Here is a 25148-nt window from a genome sequence, read left to right as displayed (position 1 = left end):
GTTACAAGAATCAAAACAGACAAGAAATATCACATAGTAAGACTGAAAGTATTAGCAAGGAAGAAACGACTACCACTGCACCTATTCGGACTTATTTGCCTTTGTTGACAACTTTCTCTTCATTCTGCTGAAAGGTCCAACTGTTCGATCCATTATGTACATGTAGATGACCTGGCTCCAAGATTTGTAAGAATCTAAGTTTTCATAATATTCTGGCGCAATCTCCTTCACCTTGTAGAGCTTGCTTCCGGAAATTCTGGGAAAGTCGTGGTGCTCGTTGTGGTATCCTACACTCCAAGTCATAAGGTTAAGGGGACCGTAATAGGAGTATGTCTCCTGCTCAGGATTGAAGACATAATGCTCGGAGATGAAGTGACCAGCCATTGGGTGCATCCCGCCCCCAACAAAAGTAGACAGAATTAGATAAGCGAGTGATTTCCAGCCCCAGAAGTAAACCATAGCTCCGTCGAGGGATAGCTGGATAATCAAATTAATGAACTCCCATATGCCAGGTGGTTTAGGTTTAAGAAAAAGTGGCCGGAAAGCATAAAAGAAAAGTTGGAGAATAACCCATATAGATTTTGCAAGAACATTTTTGACGACATGGGCTTCAGCAAGGCTCGGGATGTCCATGTCGATTCCATCAACTCCTTGGAAGCGATGGTGCTCGAGGTGATACTTTTGGAAGGTAACAGACATGGGCACACCCACGGGAAGGTTGGCAAATATTCCGAGCCAACGGTTGTAGACTGGAGTAGAGAAAGCGAGGTTATGACTTAGTTCATGAATAGCCAAGAAGAGATTGTGGTTTAGAAAAGAGCCGAAAAAGTAGGCTACTATCAATATCTTCAGCCAACTTGCATCTTGAAGGAAGGTAGCAGTCCAAAGCTGAAGCAAAACAACTCCAGATATCTGCAGAGGACAAAGTTTATTGATCAATAGGAAAAACATTTGAGAGACCGAGAAATTTAAATAGTCTGCAAGACTATACACAAATTCATACTCCCTCCGTCCCAATTTATGTGGCACTCTTTCCTTTTTAGTCTGACCTAGAAAGAATGTCACTTTTTCATATTTTTTTGATAACCGTGGTGTCCGGGCCAACTTGCACGCACCTCAACTAATTTCACCGGATACCTGCCACCTTCCCACTAGCAACATGTACCAGGCAACTCTATCCACCAAGGCTTGGGCAGATGGGAAGAAACCTAGTGCTTTATGACTCCTATGGGAATGTCACCTTTCCATATTTAGAAATAATTTAACTTCAAATTTTCCCAATAACCCCTAATGAGATGATCTGTGGCCATCTAAGGCTTATTTTGAACCAAAATTTTCAAAAGTCTTCTTTTCTTTATTAAATTCCATGCCAAGTCAAATAGTGCCACATAAATTGGGACGGGGGAAGTACATAGTTAATATTCAATAAGAATACACAGTAAGCACTAAAATTTGACAGATTTGCTGCCATAATAGATAAATAAATGATAATGAGTGCTCATTTGAAAATATTGCTGCCGAAATAGCTATCTCAAACATTAATGAAACATATCTATTTATAAATATATGAATTTAGCAGCACTTATCAGTTTCTGTGACAAGTTCCTCATATTTTAGAAATAGATTTTATAACTCGTAATTTATGTAATAACATCTAATGTTGTCCTCCAAGGAATCTAGTTAGGACGCTCAAACTGCATATACATGAGCAAGTCATAGTCACAGGAATTTTCTGTTGTCACCATTATTTAAGTTGTCTAAGAAAAGACATCCGGAATAGAACATAATATCATCATATAACATCATCTATCAAAATATTGGACTTTGTAGAAAAGGGGTTGTGATCATACCATCATATCAATGAGCTAAAGTGCCTATAGCAATAAAAGGTGTTTCTATCAAACAATAGATACTGATCTGAATGCACGAGCAGTCACAAGTTGATGATACAGTCATGATTTCTCTTTCTTCTTTTTTTCCCACTTTGGTTTTAGGGGAAAAGAGAGAAGAAAAAAGGTGAGGGGAGGTTCTTTCTTGATCTAGCTACAAGGATGGGGCAGTAGGGAAAGATAAAATGTGGAACCTAATAGAAATTACTAGTTTTAGAATCTAGTTGGACAAAACAAGACAAATCGAAGACCATATCCGGATTTGATTTTATTTTCAATTTCGAAATCCGCTCTCTTAGAATAAATTTCAACCGAGAGTATATGTACCACAATTGAACTATCTGATTCAGGAAGCAAATTCCTTAAAAGAAAAAAGCTAATAGCATTCCGAATCACAATATCCCAGTAATATCATAAAGATTTTCCCACATTATCCCAGATCTAAGGCACCCTCGTTCCCTTTACTCGTGATCTATGTGTGGCTATGAATTTTTAAAGTTAAATTATTTCTAAATATAGAAAGATGTCAACTCTTTTTTAAACAAATTCAAAGGAAAGTATGCCGCGTAAACTAGAAGGGATGGAGTTATTTAATAAAGATTCAATCTTTTACCTCACAGTATCCCAGATCTACGACAACCAAATTAAGCAAAACTAAGTAATGCAGCAAATTCATACCAATACAGGACTAATCCATACGTAAAGAATTCAACTTTATACATGTATAAATAAAATTGGGCATATATACCTTGAGAAAGGCAGAAGGGTGTGAAAGGATTTCCCTTTTTGGAACTCAATTAGTCCAAAATTAATAAGGAACGGACTATTAAGTAAATATAGAAATGTGTTATTCTTTTTTTGTAAGAACTAATAAGAAAATAATGCCAAATATAATGGAATGGAGGGATTATAAAGATTCAATTTTTGATCCCCCACATTATCCCAGATCTAAGACAAACCGATGAAGCAAAACTAATAATGCATCAATTCATACCAAGTTAACACTAACTTATACATCAAGATTTCAACATTATACATGCATATATATAAATATGGGCATATACCTTGAAAAAGGCAAAAGGGTGTATAAAGATTTCCCTTTTTGAACTCATTAGTCCAAAATTAACACACAAGGAAGGACTAATAAAGATAATAGTGCCAAACAAAGTGGAATGGAGGGAGTATAAAGATTCAATTTTTGACCCCCCCACACCCCCAAATAAAAAAACCACCACCACAATAATTATCCCAGATCTAAGACAAATCCATGAAGCAAAACCAATAATGCATCAAATTGACACCAATTTAACACTAATTCATACATAAAGATATGAACTTTATACATAAATCTATATAAAAATGGGCATACATATATATACCTTGAGAAAGGCAAAAGGGTCAGGGCCAAAAAGCTGTTTAATCTGAGGGTATTGAGAGAGGATTTGCCTTCTACGAGAAGCATGAGGCTCATCAGTATATGACCAAAAGAAATCATTAGCCATTACTCCTTCCTCTTCTCTCTTTTCCCCTTCAAACCCCATTTTCTGTTTTTTTTTCCCACCTCTCACCCTTTTTCCCTCTCTCTTTGTTTTGTTTTTCTGTCTCTGGCCTCCTGTCCTTTTGTGTGTGATATTTTCTTGATTTCTGTTCTGGTACGCTTGAATGGTTTAGATTAGCGGTTTGTTTTTTATTTAAACATTAACAATACTACAATTATTTAGTATAATATAATAAGAGTTAATTCCATGAATGGTCATTTATGTTATGAAAATTACTAAAAAAGTTATTTTTATTTTTCTTAGAACAATAAAATCACTCATATTTGACTATATATCTCAAAAAGTTACTATTCACTCTCTCAATTTGACGTTAGAAAAATGTAGGCATTGTTAATCATTACTCTATCACATAAACAATATATAATCTTTGGCACAACAAAATAAATCTGCTTGAGAACCAAAATTCACTTACTATTACTACAACATTATGCAAACAAAAGTTAGCTCACTTTCTATTTGTCCTCTACTATATTTGCGTGACATATGATACGACGATTGGCGTTAAATATAAGAAAATTGCATAGTACTCGATTGACTTAGCTTGCTGGTTTAATCCATAAAATTAATCATATATCGAGAAGTAAGGAGAGACAACCCTTGATATTTTAGGAGTTTGTACTTTGTACTAACCGAATGATAAGTTTACGTATTAAGTTAAAGGTTTAAATATAAATATTTCTAAAACAATCTTTATTTAACATTTGTATCATATGTTTAACAAAACACTAGTATAATATTTTTTGAATAGTTTCGTTCGTTGTCCTCTTCAAATGTAAGAAGTTTTATTAAGATAATGTGATTGCAAATAATTTATCTTCGTCTATCTCACTAAAGTATGGTGACAAAAAGTATCTGAACAATGACAAACAATAAATTTCTCAAGTAAAATATACTATTACATTTGATCCAAAATAGGCATTTTAACTTTTCAAAATTGGTACACAATAAGTGTCATCTTAACAAATCGAGAAGATATTAATTATTTTTTTATTTCAAAGTTATGCTTGTTGTCTAATAAACGATATAACAATCATTTGTCCATGCTTAATTGTATTTACTGCGAGAGATAAAAGAATAATTCGGTCAAATAATCTTATTATTAATGTTATAATTGATTTTTTATACGAGTGCAAAAATTTAAGGAGAAGAATTAATCTAAATAGCCGCTTACCCATCTACTTAAACAAAAAAATTCGGGAATAAATAATATATGCATAATTCATATACAATACGTATAATCATGTATAATTAGTGTATAATATATATAAATCAAGTAAGAGAAGTAAATAGTGAATCGACCGTCTATTTCTATTGTATAAAATCCTAATTTAAAAAATATTTTGGATCAAAGGTAGTGCAACACAGTTTATTGGGCCCGTGCTAGCACAGGCCAATGGCCTCTAGTTATGATCATAGTCTCTTACATATGCCCCTTGACTTCTCACTTCCGTTATCTTTCACGGTAGAGATAAAAAAACTTTTGTATTTTCAGTGTAATTTAATGTAATATAATAAATTACTAAGTATAATTTATTTTTCCTGTTATCAAATAATATTTGTTATAAATAATTATTTTACTTCTTGTTTTAGAAAGGTAACAAATATTATTTTACTTTAAATGCAACTTAAGCTATAGACCTTTGAGGGAAAATTAAGCTCTAGCCGTTCAAAATTTGGGACCCGAAGGTCCAAAGAAGAAAATAAAAAAAGCAGCAGCACCACCAGTAAAAAGGGGCTGAACTCTGAAATTTGCCAAATCTGGCTAAATTTTAAATAATTTTTAAAAATTAACTTTATTCTTTATAGTAGCGTATATCAAATCGTATAGTAGCGTATATCAAATCGGCTAGCACGATACCAGGTAGCCAGGTCACTATAAAATGACTGCTATTTAAAAATTAGTTCGTAGTGTCCTAAATTTCAATTTTTTTCTTCAAATTTTTAGGACAAAAATGTACTGAAATTAAAAATTTTAGTTTAGAATTTCAAGACAAAATAAATAGTGGTTAATCTCTAAATAGCATCCTGAGAATGGCTATCTGTGCACTTGACCCCCTCTTTACATGGGCTTAGCCTTAACTTCATGTCTCTGCTTGTGCATTCTCAATAATTGGGTTTAATGCCATTCTCTCGTGCTTAGTCCAACTTAAAAATAGTAAGAAGTGAAAGCTAGATTCTTGATAGTGTAAACATTATTTACTTGAAGAAAAAGAGTGATTATTTACACTGGCAGTGTATATAAATTGTCAATACATGACGTTGGCTTCTGTGCCGGACATGAAAATGAGAAACCAAACAACCAAAAAGAAATAGTAGTAATGTCAAGAACCAAACTTTGCAACTGTACAGACATGTACAAATTAGGAGATAAGAGAATTATAAAGCTCATTTTAGCTTAATCTAACTTACCTTTTCAACCCCTGCGCCTCAATAATACAGGCTGGGTTTCTTCTAATCACATATTATCTCCAATAAATCTAGCATTGACCAATTTCAACAAGATAACCAATAGGTCATTGCTCCTCTACCTTAGATGAGTATCATATGTGTCAAAAACATTATCCGGCACGATCACTGGCAACTTGTCTATGTACATGAACAGCCTTCTTAGATTCTCCCTCGTAATTGTTGCCATGTCCACCGCATCTTTGCTGTCCATATATACCCATAGATCCCCCGAGCTCACCCTTTTCAGGCTATCGCGGCAAAAGGGGCATGACTGTGACCTCGAACGCCTGTAACACATCAACGAAGGTCCTTGTTAATTTGCATCATAGGTACATTGAAAGAAGCAGAACACGTGTAGTAAAGACTAAAGAGAGAAGACAAAGAGTAGATGCTTAACCAATTGCTCTCACTGCAAGTGATTACAATTTTCCTAGATCAATAAGCAACTTATAATCTCTCCAAATAGAAATGCAAAATCCGCAAAAAGAATAAAAGAGAGGACATATCCCAACCCTCGAGCAAATGATATAACTATTTAGCCTCGGAGTTGAGAAAGCATCCCTAAATAGGTGATGATATGTTCATCATATATTACTGGGAAGTGCTAAGAGATTCCTTCTCATGTGTGTTCAAAAAGAAAAGAAATAGGAAACATAGTTACACTTAACGCAACAAAAAGGAGAGAGCTAGTAGAAAAGAGCGAGCTGACTACTCAAGCTCAGAGAGTAAATGAGACATTTCCGGATCACACTTACTACACCCAGAATATAGTTTAGATGCAGAGCAACTTATTTCCCGGCAGTAACATTATGCCTTCTCTTGTGCATCTAGAGAACCAACGGAGACCGGTTTTCTTACCTTTTTCCTAAGGGGTCTCATAAAGAGGAAAACATCCTATCACTCTTAATTTTTACCAATTATGATCATTAATAGAGATTGCCATTAAGCCTCAAAATGAAAAATGTTTGCTTATGCAAATCACGTCTTCATCTGAATAGTTCTATACTTCCATATAGAGAAGTTGACCTTCATATGTTCTTATTCTTGAATTATGAATTATCTTGGAATTTATGTAGTGATTGCAGAAAAGTTGGCTGAAGACAAATTTTCACATAATGGGAAAATACCTAAAGTGAGCAGTGAAGTTATTTGGACTAGCAAATTGGTATAGATAACAAGTCAGGACTCCAACAAAATAAAACCGTCTCGAGCAACATGTTCAAAGCAGAATTACCAGAAGTTAGTCCTAACATAAGGGGCGGAAAAAGAGAGTATAGACGTGCTTCAGAACCAAACTCCTGTATAATTACTACTCAGCAACCAAAATATAAAACATCCTAGCTGCAGTATCGGATCACACAAAAGAAACAAGATTTTTTCTTATATGCCACTTAATTTGCATGAAAAAACTCTAATTTCATGTAGAACAACTTAAAAATAACATTTTATACTCATTAACCTGATTGGTCATCAACGATTAAAGGCAAAAGTTAAGCACACATAATGGAAAAAAAGTGTCTTCAGCCAACTTTTGACAAATGTCCGCATAATGGAAAAAACAAAGGTTAAGCACACATATAAGACCAGCATAAGCTTATGGCAAGATCATTTATGATCACTCCTCGTCTCCGTGTACATATAAAATTTTGGTAACTCCGAGATCGATGACATTCTTGAGCCGAGGATCTATCGTACACAGCCTCTCCACCTTCATAAGGTAGAGGTAAGGTCTGCGTACACAGAGGCGGACCTACACTAGGCCTGGAGGGGTCACGTGAACCCGTTAACCTCGGTAAAAACCCTGTATATATATTGTATGTATAGTTGTATATACTTTGGGGACCCCTTAAATATGTTTTTGGCCCCATTATAAACGAAATTCTGCTTGGAGCAATGGTCCACCTCTGCGCGTTAGTTCTGTTCCTTTTGCTACGACTGGGGTTCCAAACCCCTTTTCTACAAATACTTTTTTTTAGTTTCTTTCACTTTTTATAACTGGAATAATCAATTATATACTAATACAATAGTCTTTTGCTATGACTGGGGTTCGAAACCCCTTTTCTACAAATACTTTTTTTTAGTTTCTTTCACTTTTTATAATTGGAATAATCAATTATATACTAGTACAATAGTACTATTTATTAGTCACTAGTCAACAATTGACTAATTTATAATTTTTGATTTTACCTTTTCTCAATTTAATTAGATTTTAATAGTTATACATAATAATCAATTTTATTATTTAATTCTTCTACAAAATCCCACCCCAATCAAAAGCCCCAAAACATTAAATCCATAAACCTTTCTTCAGTTCTTCCTCGATCAAACGCAGAAGCTCCCCTCTGTCAAACTTAGAAGCTCCCCTCCGTCAAACTCAGTCCTCAGCCATCACTCCTCACTCCAAAATAGAGAACCATTCTTCCTCAATCTCAATTCCTCTCATTACTTTGAAAAAGTAGCGGGCATCGAATCTCTGGTTAGTGCTTCTCTTACTTTGAAACTTAATTTTTATTTATAAATTGTAAGAGCATGGAGAATTGGGGATGGAATTTATATGATTTTATTTAGGTTTAAAATTTTTGGTTCAAGAATCCCCAAGGCATTCTAGGTAAACCCCAAATCTATTATCCAAATGATTTTGTTTAGGTTGAGCTTCTCTGAAATTTAGTGGTCTCTTACTTTTGTTGTTAAACTTTAAGACTGGCTTCTCTTTCTGTTGAAAATTTGTCAGATTCTTGTACAGTTGTAGCATTAGTATTCAGTAAGTTTCCAATTTTCTTTTACCCACAATTTCTATATTCTGTTTGTCAGATTCTTGTAGAGTTTAAGTTAACCATTTTTGCTATACAAAAAGAAGCAAATTAATGGGTGCGATTTCTTTATTGATATTGTGTTTGTTTGTATTCTTGATAAACTCTTAAATTTATTGAACTCATTTTTTTGTAGGATGTTCTTGTTCTTGTGAATTGAGATGGACGTATTTTTGACGAAGTTTAATTCTTCTCAACCAAGTTTTAGTGTTAGAAACAATTCCTCTCATCTTATAGATGAGTTTGATGAGAAATTACTCAATCCCGACCTTGGAGAGAGAGTACCCATTGATAAATATAGTCTTAGAACACGGGATGAAGTAAGAAGACACTACATTCAAAATGGACCTTGCCAACCGGTTGATCATAAATTTCCTAAACTTTATTCGGGAATAAAATGCGTCAATTTAGTCCGGGTTGGTTTAAAGGTTCGTATTCTAGATGGTTGGAGTATAGTGTGAAGAAAGATGCCGCATTTTGTTTATGTTGTTATTTATTCAAAAATAATTATGTTCATGGAAGCACGGGTGACTCTTTCACAAAAACGGGCTTTAAGGCTTGGAATAAAGCTTCAGAAAGACTTGCTTTACATGTTGGTCAAGTAAATAGCCTCCACCACAAGTGTTTCAACAAGATGCTAGACTTATCAAATCAATCCCAATCAATTCAAGTTGCTTTTGATAAGCAATCTGAGAAACAAAGAAATGAGCACCGAATTCGTTTAAATGCATCAATCGATGTTGCAAGGTTTCTCTTGTATTTTGGATTGTCTTTTCGTGGTCATGATGAAAGTGATTCTTCAAAAAACAAAGGCCTTTTTCTAGGGCTTTTGGAATGGCTTGCAAAGAGGTTCCCTGAAGTAGATAAAGTCATATTGAAACATGCTTCAAAAAATGATATGATAACTTCGCCAAAAATTCAAAAGGACATTGTGAGTGCTTGTGCACAAGAAACCGTGAAAGCTATAATCAATGATTTGGATGGGGATTATTTCGGGATATTAGTTGATGAGTCCAAGGATATTTCACACCATGAACAAATGGCCCTTGCTTTGCGGTATGTTAACAAAAAAGGCCAAGTGAACGAGCCATTTATTGGTCTTGTTCGTGTTCATGATACCTCTGCAAAGTCGTTGAAGGAAGCAATACTTTCTTTGTTATGAAACACTCATTAAGTCGATCCAAAATACGTGGGCAAGGCTATGATGGAGCTTGTAATATGCAAGGAAAAATAAATGGTCTTAAAGCTTTAATTTTGCAAGAAACTCCTTCGCCACATTGCATTCATTGTTTTGCTCATTGTTTTGCAAGTTGACGCTTGTAGCGGTTGCTAAAAAACATAAGGAGGTGGAAACTTTCTTTGCTATAGTTGCTAATGTGTTGAATGTGATTGGAGCATCCTTTAAACATAGAGATCAACTTCGGGATCATCATGCCGAATTATTGGAGCAATTGCTAGAGAGTGATGAAGTTCAAAGTGGGAAAGGATTAAATCAAGAGCGAGAACTTCAAAGGCCAGGTGACACTCGTTGGGGATCACATTGTAAAACATTAGATAACTTTGTTGTTTTATTTGCATCTACTGTTCATGTGCTTGGGGTGATTGAATATGAAGGTCAAGAGGCTAATGATAGATTGCAAGCAGAAGCTTTTTTGAGTAAAATCAATTCATTTGAATTTGTGTTCATGCTTCACTTGATGTTGAAGGTATTGTTGATGTCGAACGAGCTGAGTAAAGCTTTACAGAAGAAAGAGCAAGATATTGTCAATGCCATGATATTTCTTGACCTTACAAAGGAAAGGTTGCAACAAATGAGAGATAAAAGATGTGAATCATTAATGGATGAAGTCTATTTGTTTTGTACTAAACATGATATTTTGGTGCCCAATATGGAAGAATTCTATATTCCTGGAAAGTCGAAGCGTAGGCCTTCTAGTGTTGCTTATTCACATCACTTACGTGTTGAGCTTTTTTATACAGTGATTGATTTGCAACTTCAGGAGCTTAACAGTCGTTTTGATGTTGTTAGTGATAACTTGCTTCTTGGTATGGCTAGCTTGAATCCGGCTAATTCGTTTGCTAATTTTGATAAAGAAAGAGTAATGACATTGGTCAAGATGAGTTTGGTGAATTGAAGCTTCGAGATCTTAGTCACCAACTTGACACTTTCATATTGCACATGCAACATGGTGACCCTAGATTCTCGGATTTGAAAGGAATTGATGATTTGACAAAAGCGTTGGTTGAGGCAAATCTTGTGGAGACATATTCACTTGTTTATTTACTTGTGAAGTTGACTCTAATTTTACCTGTCGCGACTGCAACGGTAGAAAGAGCATTCTCATCCATGAAGTACATCAAAGATGAATTGCGTAGTAGTATTCGTGATGCATTTTTAAATGATTGTTTAGTTTGTTACTTTGAAAAAAAATTATTTACAAATGTAAGCAATGATGCTATTATTGACCATTTTCAGAGTATTAAAACGCGTCGAGTTCAAGTATAAGTGGATGATGTACTTTTGTTATATTAGTATCAATTAAAGATATTCTATAACATTAAAGTTTGTATTTTGATGTAAATTGTGCCTTTAGCTCTCTTTTTTGGACAACAGTAGATATTACTATTAGTATGCCAGGAATTGCTATTAAGGTCACTAAGCTTGTTTTATATTTTAAAGTTTATTCCAGTTTAGTCCATGTGTGCGCAAGGATGTGCATGAAGTTGTTTATTTTCTTGGAATGCTTAATTCGCAGATCAATTGGGGAGTCTGATGAAATCAAAGCGTAAGCTCTTCTTACTTTATTTTAGTTTTTTGCTTAGCAAGTTTATATTATATAGTGGATTGTGCTGCTTATTTACTGGTCTATCATAGAGTTTATATGTATTCTTTTATTGGCTTTGGGTAATTCACTCTAATGACAATGGTGCCCCCGTCATACTCAAATCCTGGGTCCGCCTCTGTGCGTACACATTACCCTCTCCAGAGCCAACTCGTGGGATTCCACTGGGTTTGTTGTTGTTGTTGTAGAGATTTCCGATGACAAGCGGCTCACAGTTCGGAACTCGATGGATAATGGATGCACCCCCTCCCCCCCCCCAAACCCTTCTCCACTTAAATACCAGGTTTTTATATCTGCAATAGGGCTCGAACCCGTGACGTGCCCCTTACCACACATTATGCATGGAGCTCTTAAGTCTTACCACTAGACCAAAGCCCAGAGAGCACTGCCCCGAAGAAATTCATCAATCCTGGAGAAGTGTGTCAAATTTACTAAATTCTCCTAAGTAATTTACTTGTCGCAGAATGCTGTAACTTTTTTTTAACCCCTGCAATGTCTTCATCATGCATAAGGTATTACGAAAACCATGTCAAAAGACAGAGCTCTACTATCCTAAATATACTGGATGCTTCCCTTAAAACCAAAAAAATGAAAGGAAGAAAAAGCTCATATAAGTGGAACTCTGTACATACGATAGCTTTATCTATGCCCAAGATATGTGGCAGCACGCTTGTGCCACATGCATTTTCCATGCATCAGATGTTTCCAAATTGACTGTTTCCAGAAAAAGACAACCGAAGCAAGAAACAACAAAGCTTACCCAACGAAATAAGCAAAAATATTTCCCCTGTACATTTGACTCATGTCTTTATTATCTGGCCTCTTCAATGCCATAAGCATGTCCTTTTTCTCCATGAAAATCCTTTTTTTTCTTCTTTATGTTAGGGTACTAGGGTCGGAGTAAGGATCTTGTCACTGAATTCATGATGGCATATATTGTTTTTACTTAACTGGAAGCTTACTCAAGTATGTATCAAAAAGTGCATATGAAACATACCATTCGCGATAGCATTTCAAGCACATCACATGATTGCAGTTGGGAAGGACAATTTTGCTGTTCATTTCCATGCAAATTCCACATTCATCTTCCCTTTCAATGTCCAAATCATAAGCTTGTCTGTAATCCTCATCATCTCGTCTCCTGTATCTCTCCAAACAAACTGCTTTTTGCTTTTTGTCTTCTGAGTCCGTAACACCTCTTTCAAGTTGAAGTAAGGAGGGATAAATAACAGCTGGACAAGGAAGATTAATGATTATAAGCGACAAATATTTAAATTTACATGATTTATCATGAAGTAGTTACTCCATCTGTATCAATTTGTTTGAACTTTTTCATGATTAATTTTCCGTGTGAATTCGGACATAAATCTCTAAGGTCTTTGGAATAAAATGTACATATTTAGAAACAACATAAAAAGTAATATAAGTCACAACAGTTAGCAATTCAAAATAGTTAAAAACTATTTGCAAAAAATATGGTTGAAAAAAAATTGTTTGACACCCCAAATAGTAAAAGGTTTATTCTTTTAGTAAAAGGTTCATTCTTTTTGAAATAGAGGGAGTATGTCATCAGATTGAAAGAAGAAAAATATAGAAACTCGCCATAGAACTCCCTAATGCTTGCTTTCCGTTCATGAGTTGACATGGTTGTGGTGCCATCGACGTATACCTGTAGCAAGGTAAAAGGTACTCAATTGAATACCCTAGATATTCCAAAATGAGAAAAAGCTTGAATGGAAGAATTTGGTGCTTGAAAAAAGAAGGGAATTTTGGTAATGCATGAATTAGAACAATTCCAAACCTTGTAAATAAGAATTCTCAACAAGCCAAGGGCACCAGCAAGATGGCAATCAGTCCATTGCACTAAAAAGAGGAAGATGTGTGCCGCAGGACTGTAGGACATTCGCATCTGTAAGCAAGCTCCATCATACTCCCCGGAAAAGTCAGATGCACTGCATTCCAAATTACCATTACCCGCTATGGAGACACATTCACCAAAACCAGCAAATGATTGTCACCAAATCAAATCATCAATTCATTATGTTTTGATGACGGAACATTTTCTTAATGATCTATTATTTATTAATGGTGGTGTTCGGGCAAACTTGTGTGCACCTCGACTATTCTACCGGGTACCTGCTACCTCCTGGTACTGGATAACTCTGCCCACTAAGGATTAGGCAGATGGAAAGAAATCACCTAGTGTTTAATGATCTATTTTATGGATATGCGTCTACAAAAAGGTGGGTAATTGGTCTATTTGATACTAAATTGCATGCCACGTTTCGACGGTTAAATAATATTTCATTCTAGTGTTGCCTCCAAGTCCCTTGCTAAATAGATGGAAGCACGATGGCAGCACTGGGTTGCTGGTCGATCCACCCAACCCAACCCCCAACCCCCGGAAAAAAAAGAAAAAAGTACTCTTAGAAAAGGAAAGCAAAGAGGGGTCCACAAGGGACGGGTGGACAAGCTGGTGGATTAGCCGAGGCGCATGCAAGCTGGCTCAAGATACCAGTCCTATACTAAAAAGAAGGATAAAAGAAAAGCCAAAGGCAAAGCAGAAGAGCACTAATGGAGAGAAAAATGACCTACTAAATAACCAACATTTTACTTTCTTTAGTCAAATTTCCAGCTCTAACACCAGATTGCAACAATCAAATATTCAATGACAGAAGCAAAAAAAAAAAAAAGAAAAAGGTAAGCCTTGAGAGTTTATAAATAAAATTCCATAATAAGAACATTAGAACTCTCTTCACAAGCTAAGTATCAATTAGCATTGAAAATGTTACCTTCATCTCTAGTTGAAGCAATCAAATTAAGAAGTGAACTTCAAACTAACACTGATAACAACAAACTCCCTTAATCAAATATATACTCTCTGCCACAAATTACTTAGCAACTGTAACTCCAAAAATCCCATTTTGGTAGCCAAAACAGTCTCCAAAAAAAATCAATAAATTAACCACCTCCAGAAAAAAAAAAAGATTCTAACTTTATTTATAGAAATACGCCTTAGGGTAAAATTATCAAAAGGTAGAATAAAATAAAAAGATAAAAAATTCAAAAAAACAAAAACCCATATCACTAAAAATTATTTCTGAACCAAAACAGAAAAAAAAATGAAAAGAAAAAATGATTCAAACAGGGTTGAAACCACAAAGGCACAAACAACCTAAAGAGATGAAAAGGTTTCAGAATAATCAATAAAAAGATTAAAACTTCAAAACTAAAAAAAAACAAAAAAAAAAAATATCAGTAAAAAAAAATTTGAACCAAAATATTTTTTTATAAAAAAAAACAGAAATAAAAAGTGCCTCAAACAGGATAAAACCACAAAACATCCAAAAGGGGTAAAAAAATTCAGAAAATTTTAAAGCAATCACAGTAAATCCTAAAACACCATAAGATTTCAGATATCAATAGAGACCAAAATGAAGAGAAAAAACACTTTTTTATTGGCTAAGAAGAAAAAAAATAAGAAAAAAAGTTGACTTACAGAGTATTAGCATGTTGAATATCAGCTTCAAGAACTTTAAGAGAATCCTTAAATGATTTTCGCATAGGCCCTCCTAATCCTCCTGTATACATATCCCCTCTCTCACACACACACTTTTCTTCAATTTTCCTCAGAACCAAACAATTATTAAGTCACCCTTTTCCTCTTTCACTCTCATTTAAAGAAAATCTTGAAAGAATTGTACCAAACTTTGATGAGTGATAAAACTCTGCTGCTGTAACAGTTCTATGTTGTATACTAGTGGGGGAAAAGAGAATGGGAGGAGGAGTTGTTTTCAGTGGGACACGTGGTATTGAGCTTATGACACACACACACACGCGCGAGTGGCTTAAAATGTCTAATAAGAATGTTTTTCATGGGTAAAATGGTAATATAATTCAAGCATAATCAATTATATTTAGGAAAAGAAAAACTACTCCATCCATCACATCTTATACTATATAATATTATGGTGTTTAATCAGGTAGGAAGATTTAAAATAAAATAAAAAAGGCAACTTGGTGCACGATATGCTACGTTCCTGTAGAGTTCGGGGAAGAGTTACACCCAAAAAGAGTGATGTAGGCGGTCTACCCCGATACAAGTATCAATGACAGATTCCACGGTTCGAACTCGTAATAGATCACATGGAAACAACTTTACTGTTGCTCCAAGAAAGATTAACAAAGATAAATAGTTTGAAATTCACTTTTTATAATAAATCATAAATATTTGTATGTCATAAAACATCTAAATAAGGATAAAATAAAATTAAAAAAAAATTTATTTTTAAAAAATATAAAGGTATTTTTTTAAGACATTAAAAAAATTGTGTCACATTAACTGATAGGGAGAAAGTAATAAGACAATTCAGAAGTAAAATGAGAATAAACTTTACAAACACAATTGATAATAAAAATGTTTATATTTGATACTAATTCAAATTGATTAATAGTTACGTTGAGGTGATATGCTTTTTAAAAGCTCACACTTTTAGGTGTAAACAAGATATGGTGCCACAAACAAGGAGATTGGGTATGGCCTAATTTCTTTTATGAAAAGCTTAAGAGTACTTTGTGTTTAACAAAAAAAATTGGCATGCCTAATTTATTCTATTAAATAAAAACTTAAAAGTACGTTGTATTTAATTTTAAACTACTGTGAGAAGAAGATTTTGACTTGAGTAGCTTTGGCAAGTTGAAACTTGTAAGGATTCGCACTAATTAATTGTAAAAATAAAATAATCTTAACTATTACTATAAATTTTTTAGATATTGAACGAATAAATTGAGTTTTTTATAAATGATTCTAATTTATTTAACACTGACATACATTTTTTTCTTTATTATGGATAATTGACATTTAAAATAAGAAGTAAATAACATACGCCGAATTTGATGTCTATTACATCTCTAAGGTAATGGCCTATTATTTATTGTACAAGAGTAACTATTTAGAAATTTCAAATTTAAATATTAGAACAATACTTATGTAAGTATATCTTTTTAAAATCTTGATAGACAATATAAAATTATCAACTTGCACTTATGTACACAAACTGACTCCAACATAACTAATAGTATTATTATACTTTCTCTGTTCACTTTTACTTGGCACATTTTGACTTTTCACGTCTCTTAAGAAACAATGATTGACATGATAATTTTATCACAATAACCCTATTAATTGATACTCAATAATTGAACCTAAATTCCCAAATAACTTCGGAAAAAAAAATACTTCATAAAACAAGAGAATAAAAGATGACTTTAGTTTTTAAAGAAGGGTGATAATGAAGAGTTCTGTGTGAATTCCAGTATTGAGCATTGGAAAGTTATAATTGACCATTATTTATTCAAGAAATATTGGTTAATGAATTAAGGGTAAAATATGAAGAAAAAAAATTGTCTTCTCTTGGTATGCGTAAAGTGATAAGTAAAAATGAAAATCTATTTTTAGTATACCTGCAAAGTAAAAGTGAACGGAAGGAGTAGTACTTAGTGGGCGTTTGGACATAAGAATTGTAAAATTCTGGAAAAAAAAAGTAAAATTATTTTTCAAGTGAAAATGATATTTGAAACTAGAATTGTGTTTGAACATAAATATATTTTTGGGTTATTTTTGAAGTTTTGTGAGTAATCTGAGTGAAAATTTTGAAAAACAGCTTTTTGGAATTTTTTAAATTTTCGAAAAATTCCAAAATTCATCTTCAAGTGAAAAATTTAAAAATTTATGGTCAAACACTGATTTAAAAAAAAAGCAAAAAAATTTCGAAAAAATTAAAAAATTTCTTATGTCCAAACGGACTCTTAGTATACTAAATTAAATAAAAAATGTGCACTGAATTTTAAGTCTTTTCGTCTGCCGTCTTTCTTCCGCTCTTTTACATCTCTCCATTTTCCGCTTCTCTTTTTGTTTATCTATTTTTGTTCTTTTTTATTTATTTCTTTTAATGTATGCCACTTTTCTCTCTACTTTCGGTACTTTAGCGCCACGCACCTATGATGGCTACCGCTCACCTTCCTTTAGTTATCTCCCCTCTATTCTCCTTTTTTCTTTCTTTTCTTTCATGTAGCAGCTCAATTTAATAACATGTTTGGCTAAATTTTTAAATTAATTCATTTTAAAAAATATTTATTTTCTCAAACGTTCTTTATAAAAAGGTATTTTTTATGAGAAGTAGTTGGTATTTGATAATAAATTTAAGAAGTTCGAACAATAATTAATGATTGACCAAACTTGTAAAACGTACTTCTAAGTATATTTTAATGAAAAATACTTTTTTAAAAAGTACTTTAGAAGAGAAACTAATTTTTTAGCTTCTCAAAAACTGCTTGTGTTTCTACTCAAAAATATATTTTTTTTCCTTCTAAAAACCTGATCAAATACCTTAACTTTCGAAAAAAGTACTTTTGGTCGAAGAAAGAAAGCTCGGCCAAACAGGCTATAAATCTCATAAGAATATATTATTCTTTTTTTAATTTCCAAATAATAGAAAAATCCAATTAGATGTATTCTTTTCGATTCAATTTATATGCTCTAATTTGAGTACAAAAATTTAAAAATAATAATAATAACAACAACAACAATCCTAGTGCAAACCCATAAGGTGCAGTCTGGGGAAAGTAATATATACGCAAAGCTTATCCCTACCTTGTGAAGATAGAGAGATTGTTTCCGGTAGACCCTCATCCCAAAGAAAGATGAAAAAGAAGCAATTTTTTTTTTTAAATGAACTTTTTTAAAACATGTGCTTTTAAATGTCTATTAACTTTTATGTGTTATAAGACTTTAAAATTTTATGATCTTAAACATGCCATAATATTTGTGTAGTTACAAAAAATTCTCGTTAATTGTTAAACGGAATTTCAAGTTTAATTATTTTTAAATATAAAAATATATCATTCTTATTAAACATGCTAATAAGGAAATGGTGTCATTCTCTTTAAAACGAATGAAGAAATATTTTAATTTATTCCGTAGAATCATAGATAAATAATAAGTTATATATTTCTTCATTTTTCAATTTAGAAAACATTTTGAATAATTTCAAATGTACATTACCAAATTGAAGGCAGCAAAGAGAAAAAAATTATATCGGTGATCTTAATATTACAAGTAATTAAAATAATTTCTCTTTTCACATTTAATGTAATTACAGACTTACTCTAAAGATCTAAACCACAGAATATTCTTGGACTCTGCCTTCAATTAGTTGCACTTATTCTGTTATCGTTGCTAATTGCAGTAATTAATTGATCTGATCATTACATTCTCCAGCCAAACAAAAGGACTAGGTTTGCAATTATTTGGAAATGTTTGATCATTTTTGGAACGTGATATGATTCCCTTTCTCTCGTGGTCCTTCTTGATAATAGATATGATATGATGTAATAGGAGAATAAAGAAGGGATCTTTATAGAAATAGCTGATTAAATTTGCTGTTATGTTTTTTAGCTGGTATAAATAGATTATACACGATTATAATTATGTTATACATAGATCATACATATATTATACATTGGTTATTTTTAGTTTAAATTGTTGGATGAGCGACTATTTGGGTTAATTCTTTTTTGAAAAAGAGCATCTTTAGGCCTTTTCGGTACTCTATGCCGTCTATAGTTTTATTGACAAATAGTTTCTTGCGTTTCCCTCATCTTTATCCAAATAGCCAACCATATTCATTATTTTTTTCTAGTTGGTGTACATAATTTATACACTGATTATATATAATTATACATATATTTTACCTGAATTATTTATATGTTATACTTTTATCAGCTATTTTAAATTTAAACAATTTGGAAGAAGACTATTTAGGTTAATTCTTTTTGAAAAACATTGTGGCGTTTGGTCAATAGTAAAAGTTGTTTTTACTTATTTAGAGAAAATTAGCAAAAAATATGGAAATTATTTGAAAACATAATTTGTATTTAGATGGTTCTTTTAGAAAGCTACCATCATTGTGTTCAAAATCCACTTAGTTAACTTCTACATCTCCTGGTTTATATTTTGCGCACTTTCTTAAAAAATATTTTTTAATTATAAAAGTATTTGTATAAAATATTTCTCTTACATATCTTACTTAGTTAAAATTCTACTAATTAAGGTAGTGTAGGTCGAATTTTGAAAAAAAAGATAAAGAAATGCTTCTTATTATTTAAAAAATTCAATTTTTTTAATATAAGCTCAGCATACCAAACAGATTAATATTTGGAACTAGATGGAGTTTGTGTTTCCAAAATTAGAGCAACATGTTGCGTTTTGATTGAGATTGTCATTTCAACTACCAGATAATGAAGCCAACTAATGACATTCTAATTAATATCTATGTCAATAAGATTATTTTATATAAACCTCGTTGACTTTACATGTTGAAAAGCAGAGAATCGGATTAGATTAGAAAAAAGGTCAATATTAATCTGGAGGATAATTATTTCTTAAATCTCAGAGTGTCAGACATCATTATCTATCTTTAATCCATAATGATCGAATCTTTACCAAATTTAATCAATTAACTATTATATTTACTAGATTTTTATAGGCAATTATCAAAAGATTTAAATAAATATTCAGTCAGCAAGAAGAAAGGATAATTGACTTTTACTTTTTTTTTGAAAAAAATAATAAGATAAATATCTTTTATATTTGGCTAATCATTTTTTTGGAAAAGAAGATGTTGCTGCAGTCAGCATCGCAAAAATTAATAAATTAATTTCTCAAAATAATTATTTGAGTTTATATGTTAAAGTTTTGGGTGAAAACGTTAGTTTTCTTAATAAAAAATTTGATAATTTAACAGTCTTGATTAAGGAGATGAATACGAAAAAGACTTTGACTGATATTGCCTCTTCTTCAGGAAGCAAATCAGAACCTCAGATTGTTGTTACTCATATTCAAAGACCTCCTGATATTCAGGATTTTAAATTTAAATCTTTTGGAGACTTAGAAGAACTTCTTGATAAAAAGTTATCCGGTTTGAATATCAAACCCATTGATTTATCAAATGATTTTGCTGATAAATTAGATTCTACTTTTGACTATAAAAAGGATGTTTTGTCAGAGTTTAATAAACTCAGAAGTTACCCCAAAAAGAATAGTAAGTTTGCAGATAGCAGATATGCTGATAAACCTAGAATGCAGACTTATTATTACAATCGTCCTACTCCTCAAGATGTTTTAATAGAGGAACGTGATTGGAATCAGACTAATACGTCTTACAGTGGTTCCGAAATTTACGAATGGAATCTTGATGGTTTGACTGATAGGCAGTTAACTATTCTAGTACATAGAATGCTTATGTATGCAACTATCTGTAAAAGTGTAAAAAATACAGATAGGAATATTTGCAGAATGATTGTTGCAGGTTTTACTGGCCAACTTCGTGGCTGGTGGGACAATTATTTGTCTGTCGACGAAAGGGCAATGGTTATTAACGCTAAAGCCGTTGACGAAGGACTTGATAACTTAGGCATGGCCCTAGTGGCAAATAGAGAAGATGCCGTTTATACCCTTATTCTTACTATATTAGAACACTTCAATGGTAGATTTACCAACCAAAATGAAACTGTTCGTACTCTCCTTAATAGCCTTAGATGTAAGACTTTAAGTGAGTTTAGGTGGTATAAAGACACCTTTATGAGTAGAGTGATGGAACTACCAGAAAATAAGTTTGAACATTGGAAAGCTAAGTTCATAGATGGCCTTCCCTCTTTATTTGCCGAAAGAGTTAGAAAGGTTTTAAGAGGTAATTATGGAGAAATTCCTTATGCAGACTATACCTATGGTAAATTAATAGGAATTTGCACACAGGAAGGATTAAACCTGTGCAATGAATTAAGATTGTCCAGACAACTTAAGATGGATAAGCTTAAAGAAAGAAACCAGTTAGGGGACTTTTGCGCCCAGTTCGGTTTACCCGAGACTTCTACTCATAGGAAAAAGAAACATAAGTATCATAGATACCCCAACCAAGACAGTCCTTATAGGAAAAAGAGATCTAGATATAGATCCAAAGAAGAACGAGAAGCCAAGAAAGCACATCGCAAGTCTACTAGATTTACCAAAAATAGGTCTAAGCGAGATCTTGCTGACATTAAGTGTTATAAGTGTGGTAAATTTGGCCATATAGCTCCAAATTGTAAGCTTCAAAAGCTGAAAACCTTAGGACTAGAAGATGAACTATGTGATAAGGTTTATAGTTTGTTATACACTTCTGGATCGGAATCTGATTATTATTCTGAATCAGAATCCGAAGCTGAAATTGATTTGCTTGATTTATCTGATAGTGATAAAAATATTGATAATACTTGTACAACTTGCAAAGGTGATACATGTACTTGTGATGATGAATTTTATAAATTACAATCACAGTTTCAAGACCTAAACATGAAAACTATTACTTCTGATAATGTAATAGAACTTTTAAAAGAAGTTAATGATGAAAAACTTCGTGAAAAAATTATTAATTTGGCTGCTAGTTCAAGTTCTAATTCAAGTTCTGGTTTTGCAAAACCTTTTGAAAAAGAATTTGAATATTCCCCGCCTTATTCCTTACTAGAGGTTAATAACCGTTTGTTAAACAAAAATGCAACTCCAGCAAGAGATTCTTCTTTCGATGATTTAAAAATTGAAGTTGATAACTTAAAATGAGAGATCAAATCTCTTAAACAAAATCAAATGATTTGTGATCATAGGATTACTCAGATTGAGAAAATCAATTCTCCAGCTGAGAAATCTAATGATAAAAACAAAGGTATTTTTGAAAATGATATTGAAGAAAAACCTATTAATTTTAATCCTAAACATGATATGTTTTTAGGAATGATGCAAATTATTACTGCTCATAAATGGTACATCAAATGTACTATTCTCATTGATAATAGTTTCTCAATTACAAACATTGCCATGATTGATAGTGGAGCAGATGTTAGCTGCATTCAAGAAGGTTTAGTACCTACAAAATATTTTCAAAAAACTACTCATATGGTTAGATCTGCATCCGGACATGCTTTAGATATAAAGTATAAAAGCCAATTGATCAAATCATGCTTAATTATTTATTGTCATATTGTTAGGTTCCACATAATGCTAAGTTATTTCGATTCCAACATATTTCGATTCCAACACTAATTGCAATGAAGCATCACTTATATTTCACATTACGCGAATTCTCCAAAATAGCTGTCGCATTCGTATCGAATCCTCCAAAATAGGTCCAATGTGTACCATCAATATTTTCGAAAAATTCGAACGACAACTTATAATTCCCTTTTTAAACACTTCTTGAAAATAAATATATGGCGGCCTCGTTTTTACACTTCTGTGATGCAAATGCTCAACTTTTTAGAGTTTGATGACTCCATATTGGATAGTGAAATTCATCTATCTTCTTGGACTTGAGATGTGGAATGGAGATCTTGGATCTCGCCACTTCTGACCCCCAAAAGTATTTATAATTGCACTTGCACCCCATTACTTTTTCCCCAAAATAATAAATAGAAAGATGTAATGGTAAAGTTGTTGAGTTCGAGCCGTAGAAGCAATCACTAATGTTTGCATTAGGGTAAGCTTGACTACATCATATTCCCTGGATGCAGAGGCGGCTTGACTATATTAGTGACTTAAAGCCAAACTGTATATAAAGAGGCCTCTTAAATTTATTTGATAATTTTATTCAATAATGAGACATAAAAGAACTTATCTTTTAATCTATGAATCAATCAAATATGATAAAAGAAAATAGCTAATTTAGAAAAATTGAGTCAAAATGAGACAATGAAGCATCGGAAAACATTAAAAAAAAGTACATAGAGGATGAAAAATTAGAATTGAAAACGTAGGTGAATATATTAACCAGTGAGAGAAAAAAATAGTATTGTTATTGATTCACTCGTCTATACAACCTCAATCAAACTAAAAAATGTTAAACTTTAAAATATCTTTTTAATAATAATTATAAAAAATGTATACAATAATAGATTATAATATTTTTTGGGGCCTTAAGTATCTAGGGCAAAGGCAATGGCTTTACCAAGTACCAACCTTGACCTCCGGCCGCTTCTATTTAACTGTAGTACTTTTTCGAATCCAGTGTGAATACAAATATCTTGTACACCGACTTGTTTCTGTTTAAGGAAGAACCGAGGATTAAAAACTGATTTGCTCCTTATTTAGGGACAACCACACTCCTCTCAAATCCTAGTACTGAAAAAGCTAATGAACAATCGTATTTAAGTTTTATTCACTGAAAATATAAAAAATATTTACACAATTGACAATAAACCTTTATGATTAGTATTGCTGTTAACCTAGAAAAAAAAAAGTTAACCTTCTTAACTTCTATAACAGGTTAAAAAAAACAAATTGTGTAAAAAATCTTTACCCGATTACTATATACGATATAAATTTAACGGAAAATGCCTAAAAATGCCACTCAACTAACATAAATAATCTATCTATGCCATTCCTTAAAAGGTCGGCGTATTCATGCCACTAACGTTATACTTTTGGCTTATTCATGCCACTCAACTAACATAAGTGGCATATCTATGCCATCCGTTAAAAGGTCGACCTATTCGTGCCACTAACGTTATACTTTTGGTCTATTCATGACACTGACGTTATACTTTTGGCCTATTTATGTCATTGTCTACTAACGATTCTATTTTCTGGTTTTTAAATAATAAGAATTAATTTTTCAACCCCACCTTTGCCACGTGTCTTTATATTACTGGTTCTTCTTTACTTGACCCTACATTTCAGGGTTAAAAGAAATGTAGGGTGGTCGTTTACTGGAGATCATGGTCGTTTTGGTAGAGGAGATTTCATTGAGTTGCTGTGGAACTAGAGGCTTACAGGATAAACGATTTTTTTATGTTTCAAGAGGTAACTCGTGCAAACCTCGTATATGCTAGTTTTTAATTTACATGTGAGTAGATATTTGATTGATTCCACTGCATATTATAATCCATCAGTTTGCACATCAGATCTAGAGATTGATAAGAATTTTCCTTTTAAGATATTGTCTTATAACGTACAACTTACAAAAACCTTTTGAAGGACTGGAAATCCAAAACAAAAACATGGGGCCAATGGTTGGTAGAGATGATAAAATATAATGTACTAGGAAAATATCATAGTGGTTATAATATCATAATAATGGTGTCATAGTCTCACAGCAGTAATATCAAATCACAGCTATTAGATCCAGATTATAACTTTCTTGAAAATGTGTTTTATTTCAACCAAACATCATTATAGGTAGGAGCAGGCGAGAATTTAAAGTTGATGGGTTCAAACCTTTGAAGTTTTTGTATTGAACTTATTGTACTTTTGACATAATAGGTTCAAAATATCATAATTGTTAAAATTTTGTAATTTTTTGCATATCTATTCACGTTCCGTATTGAAAATACCGAGTTCAGTTAAATCCGTAACTAATAAACTACATCCACCACTGGTTAAGAATTATTTGAAGCTCTATACACATGATATTCAAAGAATTATATGATAAAATCAAGCTATTTTGTTTCAATGGTAAAGGTGTTTGTTCCTACCCACTCCAATTAATTAGTCAATTTTATACTCCAAAGGGT

General features: G+C 32.6%; 2 protein-coding genes across 3 annotated transcripts; both read right to left on the bottom strand.

Moving 5' to 3' along the window:
* Positions 1-81: 81 nt before the first annotated feature.
* On the bottom strand, positions 82-3430 carry LOC107807159 (sphingolipid delta(4)-desaturase DES1-like). The gene is given in 2 exon segments (NM_001325801.1): positions 82-912; positions 3269-3430. Coding segments are annotated over 2 exon segments (993 nt in total).
* A 2337-nt stretch (positions 3431-5767) lies between these two features.
* Positions 5768-15337, bottom strand: LOC107773966 (E3 ubiquitin-protein ligase AIRP2-like). 2 transcript variants are annotated; one of them, XM_075246200.1, is made up of 5 exons: positions 15049-15337; positions 13351-13501; positions 13152-13218; positions 12547-12781; positions 5768-6183 (listed from the first exon to the last, which is right to left on the bottom strand). In XM_075246200.1, the coding sequence occupies exons 1-5, from the start codon at positions 15138-15140 to the stop codon at positions 5973-5975; spliced, it is 756 nt and encodes a 251-aa protein (XP_075102301.1). In that variant the 5' UTR covers positions 15141-15337; the 3' UTR covers positions 5768-5972. The 2 variants fall into 2 exon arrangements, with proteins under 2 accessions (XP_075102301.1, XP_075102302.1); XM_075246201.1 differs by having other exon boundaries at positions 13351-13526; positions 15049-15211.
* Positions 15338-25148: the final 9811 nt, after the last annotated feature.

Source organism: Nicotiana tabacum, chromosome 23, assembly GCF_000715075.1.
Source record: "Nicotiana tabacum cultivar K326 chromosome 23, ASM71507v2, whole genome shotgun sequence".
Taxonomy (NCBI): domain Eukaryota; kingdom Viridiplantae; phylum Streptophyta; class Magnoliopsida; order Solanales; family Solanaceae; genus Nicotiana; species Nicotiana tabacum.
The sequence above is the reverse complement of the archived record's forward strand: the minus strand, read 5'-3'. Positions and strand labels throughout refer to the sequence as shown.